Source organism: Schistocerca cancellata, chromosome 2, assembly GCF_023864275.1.
Source record: "Schistocerca cancellata isolate TAMUIC-IGC-003103 chromosome 2, iqSchCanc2.1, whole genome shotgun sequence".
Classification (NCBI taxonomy): Eukaryota; Metazoa; Arthropoda; class Insecta; order Orthoptera; family Acrididae; genus Schistocerca; species Schistocerca cancellata.
Genome location: NC_064627.1, coordinates 195,567,872 through 195,591,897, shown reverse-complemented (window position 1 = coordinate 195,591,897; position 24,026 = coordinate 195,567,872). Strand labels below are relative to the sequence as shown.

At 46.8% G+C, this 24,026-nt stretch overlaps 1 protein-coding gene across 1 annotated transcript; it reads left to right on the top strand.

Moving 5' to 3' along the window:
- Positions 1–1,031: 1,031 nt before the first annotated feature.
- LOC126152409 (trichohyalin-like) lies at positions 1,032–4,454 on the top strand. The gene has a single exon (XM_049916004.1). The coding sequence runs from the start codon at positions 1,032–1,034 to the stop codon at positions 4,452–4,454; it is 3,423 nt and encodes a 1,140-aa protein (XP_049771961.1).
- The last annotated feature ends 19,572 nt before the right edge of the window (positions 4,455–24,026 follow it).

Below are 24,026 nucleotides of genomic sequence, written 5' to 3'. Positions count from 1 at the left end.
GCAGCGATGGCAAAGACGCAGCGATGGCAAAGACGCAGCGATGGCAAAGACGCAGCGATGGCAAAGACGCAGCGATGGCAAAGACGCAGCGATGGCAAAGACGCAGCGATGGCAAAGACGCAGCGATGGCAAAGACGCAGCGATGGCAAAGACGCAGCGATGGCAAAGACGCAGCGATGGCAAAGACGCAGCGATGGCAAAGACGCAGCGATGGCAAAGACGCAGCGATGGCAAAGACGCAGCGATGGCAAAGACGCAGCGATGGCAAAGACGCAGCGATGGCAAAGACGCAGCGATGGCAAAGACGCAGCGATGGCAAAGACGCAGCGATGGCAAAGACGCAGCGATGGCAAAGACGCAGCGATGGCAAAGACGCAGCGATGGCAAAGACGCAGCGATGGCAAAGACGCAGCGATGGCAAAGACGCAGCGATGGCAAAGACGCAGCGATGGCAAAGACGCAGCGATGGCAAAGACGCAGCGATGGCAAAGACGCAGCGATGGCAAAGACGCAGCGATGGCAAAGACGCAGCGATGGGAAAGACGCAGCGATGGGAAAGACGCAGCGATGGGAAAGACGCAGCGATGGGAAAGACGCAGCGATGGGAAAGACGCAGCGATGGGAAAGACGCAGCGATGGGAAAGACGCAACGATGGGAAAGACGCAACGATGGGAAAGACGCCACGATGGGAAAGACGCAACGATGGGAAAGACGCAACGATGGGAAAGACGCAACGATGGGAAAGACGCAACGATGGGAAAGACGCAACGATGGGAAAGACGCAACGATGGGAAAGACGCAACTATGGGAAAGACGCAACTATGGGAAAGACGCAACTATGGGAAAGACGCAACTATGGGAAAGACGCAACTATGGGAAAGACGCAACTATGGGAAAGACGCAACTATGGGAAAGACGCAAATGTGGGGAAAAACGCAAATATGTGAGAACAGAAATTTGTGGCACTACTTGACAAGAGGAAATAATCGATGGGACAGATATAGTCTGAAGCATAAAGGTATCACGAACTATGACAAGATCACAAGAGTGGGCACAGGCCCAAGAGTGGGCACAGGCCCAAGAGTGGGCACAGGCCCAAGAGTGGGCACAGGCCCAAGAGTGGGCACAGGCCCAAGAGTGGGCACAGGCCCAAGAGTGGGCACAGGCCCAAGAGTGGGCACAGGCCCAAGAGTGGGCACAGGCCCAAGAGTGGGCACAGGCCCAAGAGTGGGCACAGGCCCAAGAGTGGGCACAGGCCCAAGAGTGGGCACAGGCCCAAGAGTGGGCACAGGCCCAAGAGTGGGCACAGGCCCAAGAGTGGGCACAGGCCCAAGAGTGGGCACAGGCCCAAGAGTGGGCACAGGCCCAAGAGTGGGCACAGGCCCAAGAGTGGGCACAGGCCCAAGAGTGGGCACAGGCCCAAGAGTGGGCACAGGCCCAAGAGTGGGCACAGGCCCAAGAGTGGGCACAGGCCCAAGAGTGGGCACAGGCCCAAGAGTGGGCACAGGCCCAAGAGTGGGCACAGGCCCAAGAGTGGGCACAGGCCCAAGAGTGGGCACAGGCCCAAGAGTGGGCACAGGCCCAAGAGTGGGCACAGGCCCAAGAGTGGGCACAGGCCCAAGAGTGGGCACAGGCCCAAGAGTGGGCACAGGCCCAAGAGTGGGCACAGGCCCAAGAGTGGGCACAGGCCCAAGAGTGGGCACAGGCCCAAGAGTGGGCACAGGCCCAAGAGTGGGCACAGGCGCAAGAGTGGGCACAGGCGCAAGAGTGGGCACAGGCGCAAGAGTGGGCACAGGCGCAAGAGTGGGCACAGGCGCAAGAGTGGGCACAGGCGCAAGAGTGGGCACAGGCGCAAGAGTGGGCACAGGCGCAAGAGTGGGCACAGGCGCAAGAGTGGGCACAGGCGCAAGAGTGGGCACAGGCGCAAGAGTGGGCACAGGCGCAAGAGTGGGCACAGGCGCAAGAGTGGGCACAGGCGCAAGAGTGGGCACAGGCGCAAGAGTGGGCACAGGCGCAAGAGTGGGCACAGGCGCAAGAGTGGGCACAGGCGCAAGAGTGGGCACAGGCGCAAGAGTGGGCACAGGCGCAAGAGTGGGCACAGGCGCAAGAGTGGGCACAGGCGCAAGAGTGGGCACAGGCGCAAGAGTGGGCACAGGCGCAAGAGTGGGCACAGGCGCAAGAGTGGGCACAGGCGCAAGAGTGGGCACAGGCGCAAGAGTGGGCACAGGCGCAAGAGTGGGCACAGGCGCAAGAGTGGGCACAGGCGCAAGAGTGGGCACAGGCGCAAGAGTGGGCACAGGCGCAAGAGTGGGCACAGGCGCAAGAGTGGGCACAGGCGCAAGAGTGGGCACAGGCGCAAGAGTGGGCACAGGCGCAAGAGTGGGCACAGGCGCAAGAGTGGGCACAGGCGCAAGAGTGGGCACAGGCGCAAGAGTGGGCACAGGCGCAAGAGTGGGCACAGGCGCAAGAGTGGGCACAGGCGCAAGAGTGGGCACAGGCGCAAGAGTGGGCACAGGCGCAAGAGTGGGCACAGGCGCAAGAGTGGGCACAGGCGCAAGAGTGGGCACAGGCGCAAGAGTGGGCACAGGCGCAAGAGTGGGCACAGGCGCAAGAGTGGGCACAGGCGCAAGAGTGGGCACAGGCGCAAGAGTGGGCACAGGCGCAAGAGTGGGCACAGGCGCAAGAGTGGGCACAGGCGCAAGAGTGGGCACAGGCGCAACAGTGGGCACAGGCGCAACAGTGGGCACAGGCGCAAGAGTGGGCACAGGCGCAAGAGTGGGCACAGGCGCAACAGTGGGCACAGGCGCAACAGTGGGCACAGGCGCAACAGTGGGCACAGGCGCAAGAGTGGGCACAGGCGCAAGAGTGGGCACAGGCGCAAGAGTGGGCACAGGCGCAACAGTGGGCACAGGCGCAACAGTGGGCACAGGCGCAAGAGTGGGCACAGGCGCAAGAGTGGGCACAGGCGCAAGAGTGGGCACAGGCGCAAGAGTGGGCACAGGCGCAAGAGTGGGCACAGGCGCAAGAGTGGGCACAGGCGCAAGAGTGGGCACAGGCGCAAGAGTGGGCACAGGCGCAAGAGTGGGCACAGGCGCAAGAGTGGGCACAGGCGCAAGAGTGGGCACAGGCGCAAGAGTGGGCACAGGCGCAAGAGTGGGCACAGGCGCAAGAGTGGGCACAGGCGCAAGAGTGGGCACAGGCCCAAGAGTGGGCACAGGCCCAAGAGTGGGCACAGGCCCAAGAGTGGGCACAGGCCCAAGAGTGGGCACAGGCCCAAGAGTGGGCACAGGCCCAAGAGTGGGCACAGGCCCAAGAGTGGGCACAGGCCCAAGAGTGGGCACAGGCCCAAGAGTGGGCACAGGCCCAAGAGTGGGCACAGGCCCAAGAGTGGGCACAGGCCCAAGAGTGGGCACAGGCCCAAGAGTGGGCACAGGCCCAAGAGTGGGCACAGGCCCAAGAGTGGGCACAGGCCCAAGAGTGGGCACAGGCCCAAGAGTGGGCACAGGCCCAAGAGTGGGCACAGGCCCAAGAGTGGGCACAGGCCCAAGAGTGGGCACAGGCCCAAGAGTGGGCACAGGCCCAAGAGTGGGCACAGGCCCAAGAGTGGGCACAGGCCCAAGAGTGGGCACAGGCCCAAGAGTGGGCACAGGCCCAAGAGTGGGCACAGGCCCAAGAGTGGGCACAGGCCCAAGAGTGGGCACAGGCCCAAGAGTGGGCACAGGCCCAAGAGTGGGCACAGGCCCAAGAGTGGGCACAGGCCCAAGAGTGGGCACAGGCCCAAGAGTGGGCACAGGCCCAAGAGTGGGCACAGGCGCAAGAGTGGGCACAGGCGCAAGAGTGGGCACAGGCGCAAGAGTGGGCACAGGCGCAAGAGTGGGCACAGGCGCAAGAGTGGGCACAGGCGCAAGAGTGGGCACAGGCGCAAGAGTGGGCACAGGCGCAAGAGTGGGCACAGGCGCAAGAGTGGGCACAGGCGCAAGAGTGGGCACAGGCGCAAGAGTGGGCACAGGCGCAAGAGTGGGCACAGGCGCAAGAGTGGGCACAGGCGCAAGAGTGGGCACAGGCGCAAGAGTGGGCACAGGCGCAAGAGTGGGCACAGGCGCAAGAGTGGGCACAGGCGCAAGAGTGGGCACAGGCGCAAGAGTGGGCACAGGCGCAAGAGTGGGCACAGGCGCAAGAGTGGGCACAGGCGCAAGAGTGGGCACAGGCGCAAGAGTGGGCACAGGCGCAAGAGTGGGCACAGGCGCAAGAGTGGGCACAGGCGCAAGAGTGGGCACAGGCGCAAGAGTGGGCACAGGCGCAAGAGTGGGCACAGGCGCAAGAGTGGGCACAGGCGCAAGAGTGGGCACAGGCGCAAGAGTGGGCACAGGCGCAAGAGTGGGCAATGGCGCAAGAGTGGGCAATGGCGCAAGAGTGGGCAATGGCACAAGAGTGGGCAAATACGCAAATGTGACAAAACGGCATATGTGGCAAAACGGCAAATGTGGCAAAACGGCAAATGTGGCAAAACGGCAAATGTGGCAAAACGGCAAATGTGGCAAAACGGCAAATGTGGCAAAACGGCAAATGTGGCAAAACGGCAAATGTGGCAAAACGGCAAATGTGGCAAAACGGCAAATGTGGCAAAACGGCAAATGTGGCAAAACGGCAAATGTGGCAAAACGGCAAATGCGGCAAAACGGCAAATGCGGCAAAACGGCAAATGCGGCAAAACGGCAAATGCGGCAAAACGGCAAATGCGGCAAAACGGCAAATGCGGCAAAACGGCAAATGCGGCAAAACGGCAAATGCGGCAAAACGGCAAATGCGGCAAAACGGCAAATGCGGCAAAACGGCAATTGCGGCAAAACGGCAATTGCGGCAAAACGGCAAATGCGGCAAAACGGCAAATGCGGCAAAACGGCAAATGCGGCAAAACGGCAAATGCGGCAAAACGGCAAATGCGGCAAAACGGCAAATGCGGCAAAACGGCAAATGCGGCAAAACGGCAAATGCGGCAAAACGGCAAATGCGGCAAAACGGCAAATGCGGCAAAACGGCAAATGCGGCAAAACGGCAAATGCGGCAAAACGGCAAATGCGGCATAACGGCAAATGGGGCAAAACGGCAAATGTGGCAAAACGGCAAATGTGGCAAAACGGCAAATGTGGCAAAACGGCAAATGTGGCAAAACGGCAAATGTGGCAAAACGGCAAATGTGGCAAAACGGCAAATGTGGCAAAACGGCAAAACGGCAAATGCGGCAAAACGGCAAATGCGGCAAAACGGCAAATGCGCAAAACGGCAAATGCGCAAAACGGCAAATGCGGCAAAACGGCAAATGCTGCAAAACGGCAAATGCTGCAAAAAGACAAATGTGGCAAAACGGCAAATGCGGCAAAACGGCAAATGCGGCAAAACGGCAAATGCGGCAAAACGGCAAATGCGGCAAAACGGCAAATGCGGCAAAACGGCAAATGCGGCAAAACCTCAAATGCGGCAAAACGGGAAATGCGGCAAAACGGCAAATGCGGCAAAACGGCAAATGCGGCAAAACGGCAAATGCGGCAAAACGGCAAATGCGGCAAAACGGCAAATGCGGCAAAACGGCAAATGCGGCAAAAAGGCAAATGCGGCAAAAAGGCAAATGTGGCAAAAAGGCAAATGTGGCAAAAAGGCAAATGTGGCAAAAAGGCAAATGTGGCAAAAAGGCAAATGTGGCAAAAAGGCAAATGTGGCAAAAAGGCAAATGTGGCAAAAAGGCAAATGTGGCAAAAAGGCAAATGTGGCAAAAAGGCAAATGAGGCAAAAAGGCAAATGAGGCAAAAAGGCAAATGTGGCAAAAAGGCAAATGTGGCAAAAAGGCAAATGTGGGAGAAGAGAAATGTGTGGCACAACTTCACAAGAGGAAACAGTCGATTGGAAAGACATAGTCTGAAGCATCAAGGTTTCCCCGCTTTGGGGGAACAGCGCGAGTGGGGGAACAGCGCGAGTGGGGGAACAGCGCGAGTGGGGGAACAGCGCGAGTGGGGGAACAGCGCGAGTGGGGGAACAGCGCGAGTGGGGGAACAGCGCGAGTGGGGGAACAGCGCGAGTGGGGGAACAGCGCGAGTGGGGGAACAGCGCGAGTGGGGGAACAGCGCGAGTGGGGGAACAGCGCGAGTGGGGGAACAGCGCGAGTGGGGGAACAGCGCGAGTGTGGGAACAGCGCGAGTGTGGGAACAGCGCGAGTGTGGGAACAGCGCGAGTGTGGGAACAGCGCGAGTGTGGGAACAGCGCGAGTGTGGGAACAGCGCGAGTGTGGGAACAACGCGAGTGTGGGAACAACGCGAGTGTGGGAACAACGCGAGTGTGGGAAAACACGAATGTCAGTCTACGTGGACGTGGTATTCTGCCTACCAGCGCCAACTGACGTGTCTCCACAATGACACTGTGGAACTCGGCCATCCAGAAATGTTTTCACCGAGACACTGCAGAAAAAAACGCGCTTCTCTTTGCCCACCGGCGCCGTGCTTTTACTGCAGTCGTTTAAACTGGCACCCTATACCTTTGAATGCTGGTAAGGCTTACCGTTATTGTTTCCCTAGAGCACACAAGCAAGAGCATTATCTTCTGCTCACCATTTCATCATGATGTATGAAGTCGAACTGCAATAATGATCATATTCCCTAAGAACATGAAGTGGCCTAACACCAAAACAGAAGTGAGTGTGCCCTGCAATCTCACACATTTTACATGTATACTTGTGCCTCAGTGTCACAACATCTTTGATGGAACATTTGTCTGTTGGATAGGGTGTATTACTTTCTAGAAGTACAGCATCTACTTCCCCAGGAATGCTATCAGAGACTTCATGTAGGTCCGAAAGTACGGCATTAATGCCTTCAGCCTTGTGTATGGTTTTTGACAATGGCTGCAAAGGCGCTGTGCCCCATCAAACTGCTGCCATTTTTCGTCTCTCTTTATTCTTTATTGTTATTTCATCTACCAGCGTTCAAGAAGAGCTTGGCAGTGGGGGTGGTGGTGGGGGTGGGGGTGGGGGTGGATGAGCTGTCAGCGGTACAGGCAACCTGATCTTCAGCCAATGGACAATTAAAATAGTAAAGTAGGTGATAAGAACAAGATAAAGAAGATATATTCACTGAATTTAAAACTTTTTAAAATGGAAGTTTGAGATATACGATGGATGACGTTTTGCAGTGATACTTAAAAACAATTATAATAGAAGGTAAAATACAACAAGCGCACAGTTAAAACATTTAAAACACGTTGCTGAAACACTTATGTAAAAGAAGCACTTTCTTGTCACTAGAAACTGGAAAGATCTGCCACGGAATAGGTCAGTTATTGGAGGGGAAAAGGTTGGCTGGTGAAGAGGGTAGGAATGTGGTGATATGAGGATGGAGGACTGGTGCATTGCAGCGGTGGAGCAGGAGTGGCAATTGGGATAGAAGAGGGGTGGAGTAGAGGGGGAACTGGTGACACTAATAGTTGTTGGGAAAAGGAGTGGGGGATGAGGAAAGATAGGCAGAAGGGAAATATAGGGGGTTAAGAAATCGTGATGAGGTGGATTGGATGGGATGGACCTATAGCTGGTAGGATGGGTAAAAGTCAGGACAGCGTTCATGATCTGGAATGGGGAGATGGTTTAATTTACTCTGGGAGAATATGTGAAAGCTATCTAAATGGAGGGCTGGTGAAATGTGTTGGTAAAGGCGCGGCATCGTATGGGGACTGTAAAGTAGAGGGGGAAACGACAGGATTATTGGTGTCTAGGTTCTGGATGGTGTGGTTGGTTTGGAGGTGTTCAGTCTGAGTGAGGAGAGGCGGGAATGTAATGAGTTGGTGAAGCGTCTTTGCGGGGGAAGGTAAACGAATGTTGAAATCGAGGCAGAGTGCACGGCACTCCATGATCTGAAGGGACTTGTAGGACTTAGGAGGGTTCATTTTTCGTCTGATAACACAGAACTTTTAGGAGTTTTGTCGTAACTGCACGGCTGAGCATACAATAGTTTGTATACAACATCTGTATTATAAACAAATCTGTATTATAAACAAATCACATTACCTGCCTATCGTGTTGGTGATGGAAGCTGTAATATCACGAATGGATGACCATACTCCTCTTTCCTCTTTGCCATAAGGCATGAGGGACATGACACTCCTTAAAGAATGTCACTTTTTTTCACTAAATGAAAGCACTCCTCCAGCTTTCTCAGTGACATTGCGTTCTTTATTGCTAGATTAAATATGGGTGCTGCACAACCTATACAGGATATGTGTATACAGGGCGATTCCTTCCACCGTGTACAAACTGGACGCATTGATCGACGAGAAGATACGGATTAAAAAAGGTCTTATGAATTTATGTCCGGTAATGCAAGGTTTCCAAGTTAGAGACCATTTATTCAATCATACTTTGTTACAGAGACTGCAGTCTAATAAGCGCTGTACTATGCAGCTACAGTTACAGTATGTGTTGAAAACTGTTTCTATGTGCCTCAAGGCATGCATGTACGCGCCGTAGCGTGTTCTGTCTCACATGTTTACATCGGCCACGTTGCGTCCGAACAGTGTCAAAGACAGCATGCATATTTTGCGCGTTGTCAGTGGTCAGTGGCCAGTACTACGAATCTCTCCGCATCTATTTCACTAATAACTTACTTAGTTACGCAGAAAAGTATTGTATCGCTTTCCTTACCTCACGAGATCGCGTACTTTTATAAAATATTGTATTGGTGTTGTCACGATAAAGTTCATGACATTAATTCGTGATACATCAGCCCATCCATCAAAATCAATGTAAGACCACTGAACAACCCAACTTTTTTTGTGACAATTGTCTTCACACCATGATATTCGGCAGGAAGTAAAGCCGTGCTAAGCAAGTGATGACTAGGAGGCTTATAGCCACTTCGTATTTTCTGAAATGCTTCCCGTCAATATTTTGAATTCAGCAGAGGTAGTGGAGCAGCCGAAGCATATATAGCCCTATCAATGACTACCCCAATGTCACCATCAGTTGCTTGATGGGTATCCTTTGCACGGATGAAAAGGGTTCTGGTGAATATGTCATATGCTGTTCACTGAGAGAAGAACCAGAAGGCATTGATGCTAGCGTAGCGTTCCAAAGGATTGGAAAAGGGCACAGGTCATCCCCGTTTTCAAGAAGGGATATCGAACAGATGTGCAGAACTATAGACCTATATCTCTAACGTCAATCAGTTGTAGAATTTTGGAACACGTATTATGTGCGAGTATAATGACTTTTCTGGAGACTAGAAATCTACTCTGTAGGAATCAGCATGGGTTTCGAAAAAGACGGTCATGTGAAACCCAGCTCGCGCTATTCGTCCACGAGACTCATAGGGCCATAGACACGGGTTCACAGGTAGATGCCGTGTTTCTTGACTTCTGCAACGCGTTCGATACAGTTCCCCACAGTCGTTTAATGAACAAAGTAAGAGCATATGGACTATCAGACCAATTGTGTGATTGGACTGAGGAGTTCCTAGATAACAGAACGCAGCATGTCATTCTCAATGGAGAGAAGTCTTCCGAAGTAAGAGTGATTTCAGGTGTGCCGCAGGGGAGTGTCATAGGACCGTTGCTATTCACAATATACATAAATGACCTGATGGATGACATCGGAAGTTCACTGAGGCTTTTTGCAGATGATGCTGTGGTGTATCGAGAGGTTGTAACAATGGAAAATTGTACTGAAATGCAGGAGGATCTGCAGCGAATTGACGCATGGTGCAGGGAATGGCAATTTAATCTCAATGTAGACAAGTGTAATGTGCTGCGAATACATAGAAAGATAGATCCCTTATCATTTAGCTACAAAATAGCAGGTCAGAAACTGGAAGCAGTTAATTCCATAAATTATCTGGGAGTACGCATTAGGAGTGATTTAAAATGGAATGATCATATAAAATTGATCGTCGGTAAAGCAGATGCCAGACAGATTCATTGGAAGAATCCTAAGGAAATGCAATCCGAAAACAAAGGAAGTAGGTTACAGTACGCTTGTTCGCCCACTGCTTCAATACTGCTCAGCAGTGTGGGATCCGTACCAGATAGGGCTGATAGAAGAGAGAGAGAAGATCCAACGGGGGGCAGCGCGCTTCGATACAGGATCGTTTAGTAATCGCGAAAGCGTTACGGAGATGATAGATAAACTCCAGTGGAAGACTCTGCAGGAGAGACGCTCCGTAGCTCGGTACGGGCTTTTGTTAAAGTTTCGAGAACATACCTTCACCGAAGAGTCAAGCAGTATATTACTCCCTCCTACGTATATCTCGCGAAGAGACCATGAGGATAAGATCAGAGAGATTAGAGCCCACACAGAAGCATACCGACAATCCTTCTTTCCACGAACAATACGAGACTGGAATAGAAGGGAGAACCGATAGAGGTACTCAGGGTACCCTCCGCCACACACCGTCAGGTGGCTTGCGGAGTGTAGATGTAGATGTAGAATACGCCGTCCTTGTTATTTCAATATTCTGCAGCCCATTATTTATTGATATATTTGTGTTTTTCTTTCTTTTTACTTGCTATGCATCATTCGAAGGTACTAAGGGCGAATATCGCTTCTGATAAGATGTTCTTTTATTCATGACGTCAGGGCATTATGATTTTTAGTTTTGCAATATTTAAATGCTGCCTGTATCTTACCGTCAACTTGTCTTACATCAAAGAGGTTCCACACCTTTAATCGAGGACGCATTCCACTAACTAAACTGTCCTGTTTGATTGCACAAGATAGAACAGCGTAACGCCAAATGATGCGTGTCAGCATTATCTGGCTTTGTATAGATCTGTAAGCTGTAACCCTAGTTCTAGGCGTTTGCGGATACAAGCAGTTCATTACCGTATGACAGCCCCTGATGCATATGCAGTACATGATGCTGTGTGGCATAGCAGGTTGCGTGGCAACTGGGATTAAAATACTGTTCCTGTCATTCATACAGGGTTTAAGCGGTTTAAAACAATACGTTCTTCAATTCAAAGATATTAAACTGTATTTTTAAATATCTGCCCTTAATGCAGATGATGTAAGTTGTGTTGCTTAGCTTAAGGCACATTAAACTTATTCGAGGCCAGTTTTACTCGTACGTTGCCCACCCTGTGTAGATATGATTGTTTCTTCCTGTTGCACTCACAGATGAGACGTGGATAGAGTAAGCGCTCATAGACCTATGTGCAAGCTGTTCTTTGCTTAACTTCATGTGGGCAGTCTTTACGCCATAGATATGTAGCAGACTAAAGAATTTTCATGGTTTCTGCCCTGCAATAAGGTTCTTGAAGTTTTCAATCTACTTTCTCGTGAGGTGAACGTTATCTTTCTTCGACTGCCTGCCAGTTAAGATTCTTCACATTTATGTTAGACTTTCCCGCCAGCCAAATAAGCGTGTGGCCATTCGCACCGCCCTTTTGTTCATACCGTCGATATCTCGGGCTTTTAATCATACTTGATATGGGTCCTACACACTTGAGAATTAGAAAAGCATCGGACGTACAAGTGTTTTATACTGAAGTCTGTTCTGTGGTCTTCTTTCAGTTACTCACAGGCTTCCATTTGCTTTACGTATAACTGTGAGCCTCTCATTTGGCAACGCTTTTTATTGTTTCTTCCACATATGCTTATGACATGACTGGATCTATTTGTGACTTGTTAATTCCATTGTCAGAAAATTTGTAACACTAACATTCTGTGACGTGCATGGGTTGGCAAGTTTCCAGTCCTTGACCCTGGCTGATATTTTTCTGAGGCCTAGCGGGATGTTACTCCAGTTTTTATTGGGGAGAATTTCCGCAGAGGTAATTGAATCATATGCGAAAAGTCTGAGATCGCAGCTAATACTGTGTGCTCAGGCATTATTGTATGACAAGAAAAGGAGCAGTTCTTCACACTCCCCTAGCGCACGCCAGGTAATATTTCAGTGTCCGTAGCTGGCACTGAATCTAACCTTCTGCGTTCAGCTTGCCAGGAAATTTTTATTTCGGTTGTAAAAGTTGAATAGATATTTCATTTAGAAGGTGTCAATTTGGTATTTAGTCGAAAATATTCCGAAATACCGAAATAATATGGGTTTCTTTTTTAGGCGTACGTAATGGTCAGGATTAAATATGAAAATAAATAGACGTTGAAGAATTCCAGTGTCACATCGTTGGAAATTCTAAAATAATTGCATAAGCGAGTATCGAACCAAAGTCGACTGCGGCACCTACCTGCCAACTCTTTGACCTCAACAATTTTTTTCTTATACGTGAGACAGATGTGTGATAACGGCACAACATTACTGTTTGTTTGCTGATTTCATTGATACTATACAATCGTTTCGAAATTGTAGTTTAGCTCCCTGCAAGAAATCCATATTTGAGATACTGAAACCAGTTTAATACGTTATACCGTATTTTGCTACCATGATTTGAGGACCGATATGAACTAAAGAACGTAATAGGATAATAAGTTTCAAGGGGAACTAACTCATTTGACTAATTTCAAAATTGTATCATATATTAACAAAGGGAACTGTTGTGTAATATTAAAATTCGATTAAAACTATTTTACAAAGTAACATTCATCAGAAGATGCTGGACGACAAAATATTGTGTTTTGCTCACGCAACTATAACCCAAACGCATCAGCTGAATTAAAATTACTAAAATGCAAATCAGAATATTAAATTCTCCTCAATGCCAGATATACTACAGTGTCTCAAAATTTATGACCAATATGGGAATGAACACGAAAATTCCTCTAATATGAGTCACTTTACACGCAAACTCTCAGTCGTCTTAAATTTCATAAAAATTTCAAGCACATTATTTTGCTACAGTGACAGATTTGTGAAAAATAATGGACCCCAGTATGGTTGCAACGACATTCATCTTCTCTGAAACAACTATTTGATCAGATTTAATACGAAATATAAAACTCTTTGGTTAATATTAATATAAATTAAATAGCACCAGACTTCAGATAGCTTAGTTCTATCAATAAATACATATTTATACTTCATTTTGTGAGATCACGACTCTTAAACTGGTGGGGAGAGGGATGTCTTTAAATATGTATTTGCTAGACGCCAAGCATCACTTCAGAATGAACTGATGTAATGGTAAGTCACTTAGAAGTCCAACAATCAATTTTTGTTTGTATATGTTGGCAACAGTATATTGACATGCCCGATGTCAGTCGTGAACATCTTCTGTGAGTTCCTTAGGAAGCCGGCCGGATTGGCCGAGCGGTTCCAGGCGCTTCAGTCTGGAACCGCGCGACCGCTACGGTCGCAGGTTCGAATCCTGCCTCGGGCATGGATGTGTGTAATGTCCTTAGGTTAGTTAGGTTTAACTAGTTCTAAGTTCTAGGGGACTGATTACCTCTGATATTAAGTTCCATAGTGCTCAGAGCCATTTGAGCCATTCTTTAGGAAGTAGATTCCGAGCTAAGAAGGTAGTTTTGATTTATCGATATTTACACTGCACATAGTTACAAAAACGAAGTAGCGCAAGTGAACTTGAGGACCAGAGACCTGCAATCGAATGGAGAAATTAAATTCGTCACATGATAGAGATGAAATACACAAGGTGGAATTGTGACATGACTGAAAGAGGGACCAGACTTTTTTTTTATCGACCCTGAGCGTAGGTAGAGTCGCGAGAGTTTGTTGGTTTCAGTCTCAGGGGCAGTCGCGGCCGGGATAGACGGTCTTCTGGTGAGCGCGACAAATTACGCGACGTACTTCTCTGAAGAATAACTGAGAAACGTTTACTGATGTATCTTTAGCAGTTTTCTGTAGTTCTGAATTTGGAGAGTGTGATATTATTTCATAATCGACTGTTGATTATCAAAGCAAGATCGATCATAGCACCTAACAACAAACTCTTCGACCTAACCAAAATTTATACACGGCCTCCCGCTAGTTCCGTTCAGATTCCGCAGCTAACCTCCACAAAGATGAAAACAGCTTAGTGGTTCAAAGTTACGCATGTCAAGAGACAGACGAAAACAAATCACTACACGATCTCATATAGGCCTTTCCCTACCAGCCACGTGAGCGCACCGAGCGGGGTGGCGCAGTGGTTAGATACTGGACTCGCATTCGGGAGGCCGAAGGTTCAATCCCGCGTCCGGCCATCCTGATTTAGGTTTTCCGTGATTTCCCTAAATCACTGCAGGCAAATGCCGGGATGGTTCCTCTGAAAGGGCACGGCCGACTTCCTTCCCTAATCCGATGAGACCGATGACCACGCTGTCTGGTCTCCTTCCCTAAACCAACCAACCCACTAACCAACGTGAGCGCACTGTAAGCAGCGCAGCAGCCCGCGAAAACTGGAAAACCTGCTCAACACTCCATGCCTGCTCGCGGGAAACGTACTTCCCCGCTCCTCCCTAACGGAAGTGATAATTTGTGGATCATCACTAACCTCTGAACTCATAAATCACTAATATTATTGAAACAGCGCAGTAGCTCAAGAGAGCCGAAAATTTTTGCTCACTGCAGGGCTCAACTGAGTTCTCGATTACTAGAGTTACCGACAACCCTGGAAACGTGCAAAGTTCTGCTCCCTGGCAGGAATTCATCCAATTTGATTTTTAACAAGTACCAGAAAAGACCTATCCTCGAAAACGAAGTCACTCGGCTTTAAAGCATCATTGCAGAATCTGACCACTTTAGAGGGATCGGGGGAAGACCAACTCACTAGCACTAGGCTGGGCAGAGCCCCCTTCCATCGGATGAAGGATGCTGGTTGCCGGATCTGGCGTCCTCAGCAGCCAATAGCGCCTACAAAAGCTCATTCGACAAAACGTTAGTCAGCCTCTTAAAATAGCTCACTGATCGCTTTTGAGAGCTGTAGACGGCATAGAATTGGTACCAGCCGCTCACGTAACCGCTCACTACTGACGTAAATCGTGACAGTGAAGTGGTTTGTGTGTATCAGTTGGTTGTATGTAAGCATCGGCGTACATAAGATGAGTTGACATCGAGACTTTAAAGAATGCAGATAAGAGCTACCGTGTTTGAACGTGACCATGATCACACCGTGATTGAACTCGCCTGACGTGTTGGCGAATCAGTGCGAACTGTTCAACGTGTCTACAAGGAATGGTGCAGCCATGTAATATGATGTAAGAGCAAGGTCTTAGGAAGTTCGTAACCGTCAGGGACCCATAGAAGATGTCAGGGAGTATTTCTTTCAGCAGATGAAACGCAGCATTCAGGGCCTCCACAATTTAGTGGCTCTACGGCATGTTATCCCCAGTGACAGGATAACACGCCTGAAGAAACTTGTGGACTCTCTTCTTTGCCGAAATGAAGCCATTATGAAAGCGAGTCACGATGTTACTCGGCACGAACGTGATGTCTCTTGAGCATTACTTCCTTTTGTCCTGTGCACTTAGTAGGACAAATGCAAGCACAAAAAACGGCGGAAATCGTCTATACTAACAATAAAGCTGTAAAATCGTCATGACTGTTTGTCTTTGAACACGTTAATCTCCAATACAACTTGACGGATTTCTATGGATTTTTCATTGATAACTGCAGCTTAGCTTGGGTCAACGTACAGGCTATATTTCATCAAATCGTATCATGGAAAAACTTATCGTAAAAGTTTTACTAATATTTTCTTGTCTGTCTGAACACGAGAATCTTCAAAACTACAAACGAATTTTCGCGAGGTTTACGGAGGTAACTATAATATAGCTTTGGGCACCGTATTGCCTATATTTCGTCAGTATCGGGTGAGGAAAAAGAACGTTATTCATACATATTATGAAAATGTGTGTACTACATCGCCTCCGAAACCACTGGAACAGTTCCAACCAAATTTGGTACACACATAACTTACTGTATGGAGAGAATCGCTGCGGGGGAGGGGGGAGGGGGAGAGGGGGTAAGAACCACCTACCTATTAAAAGGGGTGGTAGTGAAAAATTAGTGTAGGCCACGATGCGCGAATATTGAGGTTCTACTTATCTAGTACTTGAGAACGAGAGTAGGTGGTGACTTGCAACAAACTTTGCACATAGTTTCAAAGCTTTACGAAACTTTTTCTCGCTGACATTCCACAAAATTATGAAAGGAGACATCTTTATCATTTACTACGTTTCAGCTGTTCATTTTCGCATCAGATATGACATTTTAGTTTGTTACTTCTTTGCTACTAACTGTTTCGCCACACATTTCGCAGACACTTTTCACATATACCACTGGATGTACCTGCAAAATTATATGATTGCACGACACGTAGCACTGAATGTATGAGATCATGAACTCTGACTTGCGTGAAAAGATGTCACATCACGCATGACGTTTATATTTAATATTACTAACCCGATGAAGAGATTCCGATGAAATTTTGGTAACGAGATAGCTTGAACCCTTAGGAAGAAGAAGTCTACTTTAGAAAGCGTATAGTTCAAGATACTTATTGATTTGAAGAATATTACGGGAATTAAGAGAAAATATTCACTCTTTGATAAAGCTATTTACTCTTTGAGTTTTGAACTTTATCACATTTGTGAAAATGACTTCATTGGACGATACGTGCTACGAGATACGATTCAAAGTAATGAGTGTAATCCTTATCAATCTTCAGTCCATACTTCCACAGTATTTGTTGTGTAATGTACACGTTGCATAATGTATAGGTAATATAAGTGCTGTCCACCATTTCAGAACGAGAGCACTTAGTGACTTGCAACAAACGCATGATTTCAAATCTTTACGAAACTTTTTCAAACAGCCTCCACAAAATAATGAAAGGATAAAAGTTTATTGCTTACTACATTTCTGCTGTTCGTACAATAAAATTGTCGTATCAGGCATGGCGTTTAAATTTGTTACTTCATTGTTGTCAACTATATTCGCAACACATTTAGCAGACAGTACCCACATATGCCGCGAAATGTATCTACAAAAGTATATCAGTGTACGACACAGAGAAAGGGGGAAGAGGAGATGAACAGAGAAACGAAAGAAGATGAGGTGGACAGGGAGAATGGTGAAGTGGAGATGGAGATAGAAAGAGCAGACGGACAGAAAGAGGGGGAGGAGGAGATGGATAAAGAGAGGAGGTAGTAGCACATGGGGGGGGAGACAGAGACAGAGACAGAGAGAGAGAGAGAGAGAGAGAGAGAGAGAGAGAGAGAGAGAGAGAGAGAAGATGGACAGAGAGAAGGGGACGGAAGTGGTGGACAGAGAGAAGGGGTAGAAGAAGATGAACAGAGAGGGGGCAGAGGGGATCGACAGAGAGAGAGAGAGAGGGTGGGAAGGAAGAGATGGACAAGTAGAACTGAAATAAACACATATCTCAGCTAGTTTTGAATAAGTTTAGCTCCCTCAACTGCATTGCTGTCTATACAAAATCAGTCTTTCATGCAGTATGCGTATCATAGAACAGACATATTTTATTCTGCCTTGCCAGAATCTATAGTTCTCTTCCTGAGGTGAGTACCTAATAATTTCGATCATCCTGACTGTTAGAGGCAATGTACTTGATTGCAATATAGAGCTGATAAGTAGGATGTCAAATGACGAAAAGCAAAGGAGAAAGGAAAGTAGTTGTACCCTGAGGGTAATTACAGAAATGTGTCTCAGTACTGGCAAGAACACATAGAAAATGTTGCGGGGAAGGCTAACGAAAGACTGCGTTTTATTGGCAGGACACTTAGAAAATGTAACAGACTTACTAAGGAGACTGCCTACACTACGCTTGTCCGTCCGTCCTCTTTTAGAATACTGCTGCGCGGTGCGGGATCCTTACCAGATAGGACTGACGGAGTACATCGAAAAAGTTCAAAGAAAGGCAGCACGTTTTGTATTGTCGCGAAACATGGAAGAGAGTGTCACAGAAATGATACAGGATTTTGGCTGGACATCGTTAAAAGAAAGGCGTTTTTCGTTGCTACGGAATCTTCTCACGAAATTCCAATCACCAACTTTCTCCTCCGAATAAGAAAATATTTTGTTGACACCGACCTACACAGGGGGGAACTATCACAAAGATAAAATAAGGAAAATCAGAGCTCGAACGGAAATTGGCGTAATTGAGAATTGTGAAGGTGGTTCGATGAACCCTCTGCCAGGCACTTAATGTGATTTGCAGAGTATCCATGTAGATGTAGATAGCTTTTTTCCATCTGGGAATAGCTTCCGATGTTGAAGATTGACAGCAGCTTCTCAAGAAACTGAAAGAGATGATTACTGTACTGATATAATGGATGTTTGAGAGTTACATGGAGAAGTAAGCGCAGTCGTGAAACGTGAATAATACGCCTAATAGTTCAACATTAGAAGAGGAGAGAGGCAGGGCTAGGGGTGCGAAGCATCACTCACAATATGTAACACTTTCATACATAAAGCGTTAGTTGAAGAAAGGGAAAAGTTCATAGCAATATTAGTCAAGATACAATGTCAAGCAATAAATTCGTCACCCACAGTTTCTCAGGTAATATGAGAGCGGAAAATGAGAATCAATTTGGAGACAACATTATCATGATGCATTGTAAGGTTAAAATCGAAATTAAGCCACTCGTAAGCAAAGAAAATAGTCAAGTCGCACGTCGCTCATTACACAGGATGTTCAAAAGTGACGCAGCTTTATGGAAGAATGTTTCGTTTCTCTTGCACGTACAATCACTGTTTAATTTAGGTACAGAAGACTACATATTACAAAAGGACGTATTAATTGTCGCCTAATACATGAGATGTGTCAGCTGTGCCGAGATTTTTGAGGCTGCCAACACAGGAAAGTGTGACAAGGGAGCAGCAAAGAAGTCCACAATGGGACAGCTGTAAGACAAGTTCCGGAGGACAGGAAGCGCAGCAACCAAACCAAAGCTACGCTACTCTGGCCACGGGCAAGACAATCGGACCGACCGACTGCCATGTCATCCTCAGACAACGGCGTCATTTGGATGCGGTATGGAGGGGCGTTACTGGCTTTCTTGACAGTGGAGCCGCTACTTCCCAACCAAGCAGCTCCTCGATCCTCATCACGAGGCACAGTGCAACACGTTCCAGTCCACCGACCGAGGAGCAATCCCTGGCAGAACCCGGAAGTGCAACACGTAATTCCACCGCCCGACAATCAGTCGCGCCGCCCCCATGAGCAGCAGTGGCGGGCAGGAAATGAAGCGCACGCAGCGACAACGGAAGAGTTGACAGGCGTGCAGTCTCCATGTGCAGTGTGTCTCATTAAGGCGTAACGCTCGTATCACAACAATTCTCGCAACTGTAACTGTCATTTTGACGTCACACACAATATCGACGACCATGATCGGCTATCAGCTTTCGTTAGCATTCGATATTTCAAGCGCGTGTACCGACGATTTACAAAAACGAGTCATACTTGGAATGACTTATTACAATTATTGCTATAACAAAATGTCACGTAGTGATTTAAAGACGGTTAATTCTTTCATATAAGAATGCTCTCTTAGGAGTGAGTTATTCTTGTCAACAATTTACAAATTAAGAATAAAACACACTTGTTTTAAGATTTGCGGTACGTCGTTTCAATGTAATACAGCATTGAAAATTTATTAGAAACATATCACCATCATTAAACATCACTTAATAACGCATCAACGATACAAGCCTTCAAGATAGAATATGACGCCGGTCGCGGTGGTCTAGCGGTTCTAGGCGCTCAGTCCGGAACCGCGCGACTGCTGCGGCCGCAGGTTCGAATCCTGCCTCAGGCATGGATGTGTGTGATGTCCTTAGGTTAGTTAGGTTTAAGTAGTTCTAAGTTCTAGGGGACTGATGACCACAGCTGTTAAGTCCCATAGTGCTCAGAGCCATTTGAACCATTTTTTTTAGAATATGACAACCAAGACCCGAGTTCAACATCGCATGAATAACGTCCTCTTTCTGGAATCGAAAGTTGTTGGTTATCATCCCCTTACATGCAGTTTTTTTCATGTTAATGTTGTTAAGAAGTTATGGTACTTTCTTATGAACGAAATACAAGTATGTTCTGCAACATTGCATGTTATTTACATTCAGTCTGATCTGAGAACGAAGTATGAAATAAATATTTAGCGATTTCCTAGGATGTGGTTAGACAGGAACCTAAGAGGTCACCTTAATTTGCTGCTAACGAAACGAGCAAGAATAAAATTCATATTCTTTCTTCACACAAATATTTGGTTTTTTATTTCCGAATATGTGCCGCCTTTCGTGTGTATGGTTAGGCAGAAACGTAAGAGAACAGTTGAAATTCATATTCTTGCTTGTCACAAATATTTCGTTGTTTATTTAATAATGTGTGGCGGTTTCCGCGGGTGTCGTTAGGCAAGAACCTAAGAGTACAGCTTTAATTACTGCGACTGAAACGAGCAGAAACGAAATTCACATTTGGCTCTTTATTTCCGAATAAATGGCGATTTCCGAGTGATTACACTGGAACCTACGAGTACAGCTTGAAATACTGAGACTGAAACGAACTGAAATAAAATTTGTATTTTTTCTTCTCACAAATATTAGTCTATTTCCGAATATGTAGCAACTTCCGAGTGTGTGGTTAGGCAAGAACCTAAGTGGACAGCTAAAACTGCTGCGAGCGAATTGAGGAGCAATAATATTATATTCTTCCTTGTCACAAAGTCGATAGTCGATCAGGCGGTCGTCGATATTGCGCGTGACGTCTAAATGACGCCATGTTGAAATGTGTGTGAAATCTTATGGGACTTAACTGCTAAGGTCATCAGTCTCTAAGCTTACACACTACATAACCTAAATTATCCTAAGGACAAACACACACACCTATGCTCGAGGGAGGACTCTAACCTCCGCCGGGACCAGCCGCACAGTCCACGACTGCAGTAAATGACGTCAGCTTTATGAGAATTGTGAAACGAGCAGTACCCGTCGTTAACTGACTGCTACGCCTTATGTAGCCAGTCTGGCCCCTCTGTTGCTGGTGCCGACACGACATTGCACAGGTGTTAAAAGATGCACCCATAGAGAATTCGTGATATTTAGCTGCTTGCTGAGGACAATGGAAAAAGTGTAGTTTCTGTTGTGGTTCATGTCTGCTGTAATGCCTGATACGAAAGAACTCGATGATTGCTTTTGTCTGATGAGGCATTGTTCCACCTTGATGATTATGACTGACACATTTGGACTGCAGAAAACCCACATAAGCTGGACGAAGCCCTTGTGCATCCACAAAAAGTGGGTGTTTGGTGTGGAGTATATCGTAGGCGAATATTCATCACTTTTTTTTCATGGCGCAGTGAACTGTGTTACGTACAAATGGTGCAAGAATTTGTAAACATATCCCAAGATCAGTTAGAGAACACGTGATTTCAGGACAGTGTTATGATTCATTTAACCAACGACTCTGTGACTTTCTTGGATCAGTGTTTTCATGAACAAGTGACTGCAAAGGACCTATGCCCCCCACCCCCGTCCTTGGTCTCCTACTCAAAACGTATCCACACCTTACTTATGAAGTGCAAAAAGTAATTCGACAATGTGGTGCTGGAATTCCTCAACAGTCACTGCAACGACTGAATATTTTTGGTTAAGCTAGAACACGACCTTAATGAATACGCATTGAAAATACAAGTTACTGTGACAAGTCAGTAATGTTGGAAACAGTGTACACACCACCGCACACTGAAAGGCTTATCTCGTAATCGTCCGACTACATACGCCGTACATACATGCACTTTTTTACTCCGTTAAGCCTTTCAGTGTGCGGTGGTGTGTACACTGTTTCCAACATTACTGACTTGTCACAGTAACTTGTATTTTCAATGCGTATTCATTAAGGTCGTGTTAGCTTAAAACGTGGTATTCAAAAGACTCACTAAGCATACTTATGAGTGGCAGAATTAAGGCATCAAGTGAGGAATAATGACGTTCTTAGCTGCTATGCAAACTCTGTTACAAATTCTTGACGAAGAGCTTCTGAACTGCGACCCATGTGCATCCCCCAGGGGATGGAGTACCTGGACGGAAGATGCGCGAAAGGTGGAGGCGACAAAATTATGGACCGGGCAGCACGGAATATATAGATTCTGTTACCGAGCAAGAAGAAGATCTTCTAAAACTCTGTAAAATATCAATAATTACAGACTGATGTTAATTCCTTTCTGCGCCAGGCCAGATTGACTGAACCGAACACTGCTTAATTTTCACTTACGGAATAGTCAGATATCACGAGGCACAGTAACTCTACATCTATTTTCGGATTAAGTGTGAAGGATAAGTTTCAGTAATTCATCATGTTTCTTTGACGTAGTGTGAGTATATGAGTGACTGTGTGGACTTTTATTTCCAGTAGAGTGAAGTTCAGGTTTTCCTTTTATTTAATGAATATTACGTGAAGTCGGCAGGTACATTTATTCCTTGGTTGTGCTGGTTTACTCTTTGTATTATTATACCCACGTGGTGACGGAACATTTGATCATAGGAATTAGGTCAGAATTCGCAGTCAGATGGAAAATTCAGAGCCCCAATAGGACTTTATGTACTGTATCGGTTGCTGTAATCGGAATTGTTTTGTTAGGCCCCTTATTGACAGTTCGCCCGAACCAATTTGCCGGAATCGACTTTCACTGTAAAGTTAGCGCTCAGAAACTAAAGGTTGGAATTGTTGAAATTAAACCCAGGCCTAAATAGAAGAGCCACCACAGTCTGATTACAACGTGAATTAAACGACATTTAAGGTCGTGGTTAGTTACGTGAATCGAGGCCACTTTCAACAACGTTATTAACTTGGAACGAAGCGGGTCTCCGTCTTTATCTTTCGAACAATTATAGTACATAGTTAGAAGTAACGAATTCTACTCTAGTATGAAGGGTTTGTCAAGCGATTTCGAGGCGAGGTATAATTGAGGTGTAATGAGGAATCATGATGAAATGAACAATTATTTATCTTCCATTCATGTGCTATCACAAATACAGCATTCTCTATTCAATGGAGGTATAGCACGGTATGTTCACTGCAGTTCTCATATGAATCTCCCAATAGACAACGTTTATTTTATCACATTTCCTTGTTATACCTCACCCCGAATATACCACAATGAGTATCATTATTCTTCCTCTCCGCGAAAGCATGATTCGTTGTAGCGATGCAGATGTTTGGTACAGGGCCGCTTCGAGAACGTTTCTCTACACAAGCGACACATCATTGCGCCCCATCATTTTATTTCCCTCCGTTTTCTGCCCCCTATCCTCTCTCTCTCTCTCTCTCTCTCTCTCTCTCTCTCTCTCTCTCTCTCTCTCTCTTAGAGAGTAGTTGCCTTTCCGTGGCTTTTACTAATTTTTCTAATCTTACTGAGGTCATTTTATTCACATCGTAAATATAATAGTTCCCTTCTGTCGATTAATAGTAAAATTCATGCTTTTTAAAGTGCTGTGCCTGTATTCGATTACTGGTCACATGATCAGTTTAAACCCACACGCTGATCACTGGAATGGTGTCAGATGAAAATAGTTGCTCCAAGCTGTGAGCCACATGAGATGTATTACTTTACGGTAAATGTTATAATAAAACTTTTATTATTAGATACACACGGCGGATCACAGTTAATGCCGAAAATATTTCGCGTGGAAGCAAAGCGTAACATAATCAAAAATGCCCCAATAAACAATACTTTGCAAATTACATAACTGATACAACTGTAAATGTATGGTTACGAGCTGCTGCTAACTTCAGCATCAAATGTTATCCTAATTATTACACCGAGGGAGATGACGCACTGATTAGTACACTGGATTCGCATTCGAGAGGACGACAGTTCAAATCCTCGCACGGCCATCCCGATTTAGGATTTTCGTGATTTTCCTAAATCACTTCAGGCAAGTGCCGGAACGGCTCCTTTGAAAGGCCACGGCCGACTTCCTTCCCCATCCTTCCCTAATCCTATGGGTCTGATGATGTCGTTGTTTGGTCCCTTCCCCAAATCAACCAACCAACTAATTAGTAAAAACGTAATAGGAATATAAACTTTTCATTAAGTCTCAGTCCCCTTGGGCTCAAATTTACCCTCTGGCCCACCTTACCTTGC

Bases quoted from the DNA above. Each gene is read 5' to 3' on its own strand.
- LOC126152409 (XM_049916004.1), top strand. From the start codon at position 1,032: ATGACAAGATCACAAGAGTGGGCACAGGCCCAAGAGTGGGCACAGGCC.